Here is a 6,076-nt window from a genome sequence, read left to right as displayed (position 1 = left end):
TATGACAGTAAATATACTTAGAGCTATTTTACAAACAATATAAACAAACACACAATTATTACCGAAATGAGCATTTAATGTATAATAGTTGTTACATTTAAATGGGCGAAAAATGTGTATACAAACATTTCGTTACTTTTGATTTAATATTATAAACAAGTTTTAACATTATATATTGTAATAAGTAAATGCTACAAAAAAGGAAATAATAAAAAAAACATGAAAAAAACGCTTGTGAATCATTGAACTAAAGCCACAGTCTCTTAAATTTCAATAATAGTTATGAATGTTCCGATAAAATGTTAAGACTCTAAGTTTTCACAGTTTATATTTAACTTGCTTGTACATAAATGTAAATAGCTTAATTACTTTGTGAATTTAAAGATTTTGTGCAATTTTGTGAGTATCAATCCCATTAGTGTAACTGTATAGTGCGGAGATAAAAGCCATCTTGATTTCTCTTAACTCCAGAGTGAACATTTCAACAATGGCTGTTTTATAAATTCGTTTATTAATTCTATTTCTCAGTTTTCAAGAAAAATCAGATTGGTTTCCGAACTTTTCCAATGATAAACGTATCTTGGCTGTCAGAATTTTCAATGAGAATAACAACATTTTTTTTTCGATGTCCTTGTTTACTCTTTGGTTTAACGATAATAAGTTCATCGTAATTGTTCACATTTCTAGGAAACAGAGGTCGCTGGATATATTCTTTAATAGCTTTTCCTTGTTTTGACGCTGGTGTTTCTCTCTGAAGATGTAGAATATAGTTATATTTAGTGGTGCAACACTCAAATTTTGAGCAATAATTTTACTATAACATGCATAAAACCAAATAAATGTATCTACAAAAATTATAAATTATGAAATTGGTTTCAGTTATCTCATAAATGTTTTCTGGAAACTAGAAAAACTATTTCCAACATTGCTTAACGCAGTGAATAAAGAATGATATACAGCAGACAATAGCTTAAATACTGTTTTCCATTTATATTTTACACGTTCACAAAGGATAACTAGATTGTTTATATTATTGTCTAGACAAGATGAAAGTACGGTTACAATTAAATGTCAAGTGTTTCACTCAATTTATTGTTATATAACTAGACAAGATGAAAGTACGGTTATAATTAAATGTTAAGTGTTCTACTCAATTTTTTGTTATATAATTACACAAGAAGAAAGTACGGTTATAATTAAATGTCATGTTTTCTACTCAATTTGTTTTTATATAAATTAAACATGAAAAGTTATGCGATCTGAACTTCAAACGAAGTTATATACCTTATGTTACAGAGAGAAACAGTTTTCAAACTGTCTTATTTTTTTGCAACTTTGGAATAAATCACGCACCTTATTGCGTTTTAAAACAATCAATAATCTTAGTAAAGTCCAAAAGAAGAGAACTGGATATTTCACTAAATGTCTTTCAGACCAATGAAAGTTGGCTGACAGTCAAAAGAAGAAAAAAACTATTGTAAAATGTCTCAAAGCGTCATTAACAAGATATAGTAGAACCACTTGCAACAAAATGGCACAAATACACTGGTACTTGGCTAAGAAGGTCCCAATCCACTTTTAAAGAAGGTTGCCGTTATATACCGATTATGTGTAACCTGATAATATCTGAATCAGATGTTCAAAGCTCCAACATGACGTCATTTCATTGTACATACAGTTAAAAAACGAAATAAAGTGAATAATATGAGCGGATATGATATATTATGGTACAAAATAATTCGCTTTTATTATCAGTAGTGGTAGTATGTATGTGAATGAAAAATTACGAAAGGGCATTCTGATCTTTATGTTTTCCAGATGTTACTAATGCTGTGGACATCAGTAAAGGTAATGCGAACTTCTTACACAATCATATATTGTTATGATTGGCTCTGGCTTCAGTTTAATGGATGGTAATTGTCTTCCAACATGTACTAAGGTTGAAGAAGACGTGATTCATCAATTTAACTAGCATATAGACTTATTAGACCTCAATGGTATCAAACATGGATAAGTCTATTTTGGAGAAAAAAAATGCACGCATTTCAACGACTCTGAACATTAAAGATTCTCTGAACGCATTTTTTTTAACTGTAAAAATGTGAATTTACTTACATCAAATATTAATTATAATGTAAGATGAATAAAAACTTAATTGAATTTCGAACCAAAGAATTCCTTTCACCAAGGTCGTTTTCATATATCGTCTCCAGGGTTGTTCGTTTGGTTACTTTTTGCTTTCTTGGTACATTAGTTTTTGTCTTCTTAACATTCTTTGCAGAGACCTTCTTCTCACATTCAGGGATCAGTGGCATAGCCTCCAATATATCCAATTCATCAGTGGTTATCTTTTCAGCACCAGGCTGTTTGTTTTCGACACGGTTTTTCAAAACATTCCGTTCTTCCCGAGGTTTATATTTCCAGGCGTAGAAAACACAAAGTACGCTGCATGATCATTGCAGAAAATAAATAAATAAGAATCACGTGTTTCAAGTCCATTAATATACATATTGTTATTAAATAAGCTATGGATAATGCGTCACAGTTAAAACTTGCAGTTGTAACTTACCACAAAGCACTAAGACACATCAAAATAAGTGCTGTCCACCAAGCACATTTTGGAACTGTAGATTTTGAAGTCAAGTGGAGCGTAGCCTTCGGAACCACTTCAATTCGATCTTAAGACAGAGAGTCGTATTTAAAATCAGTTTACGTAAAACAGAAAAATAAAACTTCAAATGTAAGTTAACAATAATAGTAATGGGTATAAATCTTTAAGCCCAACAATAATCTTCATTAACATATTAAAATTTCAATTGACTAAATATGAAATTTCTTACATTTATAATATATTTTCATATTAAGCACTGATAACAACCTTTACAATTTGACAACTGTATATATACATTTGTTCTTTACACGTTAAACAGATAATTAGCAAAGAAAAATAACGCCTGTTATATTATTTGAGCTCCTTACTTGTAGACAAGTAGTACAGTTATGTAATAACAACAACTATATAGTTATATAACGGGAAATCAGCTGAGTTTTCCAACATATTTAAATTATTAGACAATATATCAAGAACCCTACTAACTTTCCATTCCAAACACACGTGATCAGACTATATAAGAAAAATCTCGACATTTCTTTACGATAATTGACATTTTATACAACTCAGTATAACACAGTGAGTTAAATCAACTTCGATTCATTAAAACTGTAAAGATGTATAACACAAATTAAACAAACTGTCTTTCCATTGACTACTTAATAAAATCAGTTTGTTTAATCGGTATTCACTTACTGTGTTAAGTTTTATAATTAACTACTTCCCTTATTATGGTGCATAATTATATTTTACTATCGAATCCCATCCACTGAATGACAGTTTCTGCGTCTTTACAACACTATTAAAAACAGTAATTTTTACAAATTTCTCTTTACTCTAAATTTCCCAGATAAATAACGATACCATTTTGACCACAAACACTGAACGTCGTACGTCACTGCTCATGAAGTTTTTCGTTTACTTGGTAACAATTCTTTCTAATAGTTTTATTGAGAACTCATGAGACGCTGCTAACGTTTTGATAATCCAATGTTATTATAAACTTATATTAAAACATTTGTTTTGCATTTGAACAAATTACTGTATTTTATTACAAAAACGACATTATGAACACAAAATAAAGATATTAAACATAGATTTAAGTTATGTTTTGGGACATACACTGTTTTAGTTAAATATCTTTAGGTCTTTTTAGTAATAATGTGACGCACCCAGATGTGATATTGAGACACTGTTATGTTTGTTTGTTTTTCAATTTCACGGATAGCTGAACGAGGGCTTTCAGCGTTAGCCGTTCCTAATTTTGAAATGATATACTGGAGGTAAGACAGCTATTCATTACTACTTGTCGTAAATGTTTCAGTCCATCTTTAAAAACGAGTAGTAGGATTTCCCAGTTAAAGCAAAGCTTTTTAATGCATTAAAAACCATGAAAGCTATGAAGAAGTGTCTTATTATAACAATCTGTTTGAACAAAAATAAACATTTTTGAAATGTTAAGGAAACAATAAAAGAAAACTTTAAAACCCTTTTGTTCCATTACTTTTAAAAAGATCTTTATTATCAGCTCCTTCTTCATTAGTAATTTCGTCTTCAGGACAAGCTACACAGGCGTCAGCAGCAAAAGACGTCATGTAAGTCCCTCCTGGACACGGCAGGCAGTGAGTTTGGGATCCGTTATCATAGTGTCCAGGAGGACATGGATCTAAAAGCGTTAAAAGTACATAGCTAAACATTTATTTACCAAGTGTTAATTATTATTGTTCTAACAACGTCTTTAGCGTCATAAAACGTATTTGTTTAACTAAAATTCCATAATTTTAAAAGTCATTCATCTATTTGTGTTTACTGTGAACAGTTTAAAGTAATTGAGTGTCATATATACTTACAACACCTGTCAGCATCTCTTCGGTATCCCCGAGTACAGTTGAGATTCTCGGCTGGAACATACACTGGGGAAAACAACAGAGCGTTAACATTTTTGTTAGCACGTTTTGTGTCACCGTTGGAATTTTAAGGTTTTTCACAATGAGCACGATGCACTAGTTATAATGTTAATTATGACTCACTCTGTAAAATAACAACATTAATGTTACCTATCGTGAGAAAAATAAAACGTGTCAAAACAGTTTCTTAACAGCAGAGTTTTGTTTCTTTATGTACTTCTTAATGGAGTTAACTAATAAAACTAATCACACAAACTTAGAAATTTATGATATTACACACGATCTTTTTTTTATTGGTACATTTGATTTCTGTTGGTGTTTCCCTTCTAAAATTCTTATTTGTCACAGTTAAACGTGAAACTGTTGTCACTGTTTATGTTAATATCAGTTATGAAAATACAGATTCCTTTGTGAATATTACGTTGGTAAAATGTATCAGTACATGATTGTGTCTTGCAAAAACAAAATATCAAATAATATCCTCATAATGCAGAAGTTGCATGAAATGCATTCCGAAAAAATTTTTCATTTGAAGTTAATATAAAAGCAAATACTTAATTTTTTGTGGATTTATCAAGATAAATAATATTGCGATCTAACACATTTCACTGTAAATTTAAAGTATTGTTTATTCAAAATACGTTCTTAAAAAACTTCGTAGATATGATTTGAATCTTTACAGTTCATAAGACTTTGCTTCAACATTCACAAGTTGAGTTCATTATATCAAAATAACTTTGGAGCCTCATCACTTCTCTCTACAGGTTTACCATAATCCATCTGGTCTGTGATCATATAGAAATCTATAATTACTACATCAGTGACGAGAGTGGTAAGTGTGTGTGTGTACAATAACATGCATATCTATCTAATTACTCAGCGGTTAGAAGACTGGGATATTTTTTACGTACTGTCGCCTGGGACACTTCAGCCTTTTTTATCCTGACCTTTGTGTTCGTACGACTTGTTGCACGTCTTTTTATGAATTGTTCGGACGAACCAAAATTATTTTTTCGATGCTCTTACATTACAATAAATATCTTTGTTTCGAAAAATTTAAATTCTCATTTGAATATATTTTCATATTTGGGCATATAAAAATTTACATTGGAAAGGTCTGTCACAAACCTTTCCCAAAAGCAACCAATTTTCGGTTAAATCACACCATTTACGAAATGTTAAGCAATGTCATAAAGTTGTTCTGATAAATTCTGTTCTATCGTGACTTTATATCAGATTGAGTCACATTATATGCCAGGTTGCATATTCAATATTGTTTTGGCATGGCTTACTAATCCCTATAAACTATAAAGTATTATTGCTATGAACATTAGTGGCAACCTCTGACTGATACTATATGTTTATTACAGTAGTACCGATAAGATTGCGGGTTCGTCTTCATCACTGCCCTGAAATAGCTCTTTTCAGGGCATCTTTAACATCAACTGATGGAATGTGATGCATCTTTCATAAGTATATTATAGCTGTCATTATCAACATCTTCAAATAATCTGCCGACCCACTTAGCACCTTGGAGTTGGGCAATATCACCCATTAC

The 6,076-nt window shown here is 30.7% G+C and overlaps 1 protein-coding gene across 1 annotated transcript; it reads right to left on the bottom strand.

Moving 5' to 3' along the window:
• Positions 1–520: 520 nt before the first annotated feature.
• LOC143250380 (uncharacterized) lies at positions 521–5,313 on the bottom strand. The gene is made up of 5 exons (XM_076500824.1): positions 5,289–5,313; positions 4,182–4,277; positions 2,570–2,678; positions 2,169–2,445; positions 521–751 (listed from the first exon to the last, which is right to left on the bottom strand). Exons 1-5 carry the CDS (start codon positions 5,311–5,313, stop codon positions 542–544), a joined length of 717 nt encoding a protein of 238 aa, XP_076356939.1. The 3' UTR covers positions 521–541.
• Between the last annotated feature and the right edge of the window lie 763 nt (positions 5,314–6,076).

Source organism: Tachypleus tridentatus, chromosome 5, assembly GCF_004210375.1.
Source record: "Tachypleus tridentatus isolate NWPU-2018 chromosome 5, ASM421037v1, whole genome shotgun sequence".
NCBI lineage: Eukaryota > Metazoa > Arthropoda > Merostomata > Xiphosura > Limulidae > Tachypleus > Tachypleus tridentatus.
Note: the sequence above shows the minus strand (reverse complement) of the source record. Positions and strands in the feature narration are given on the sequence as shown.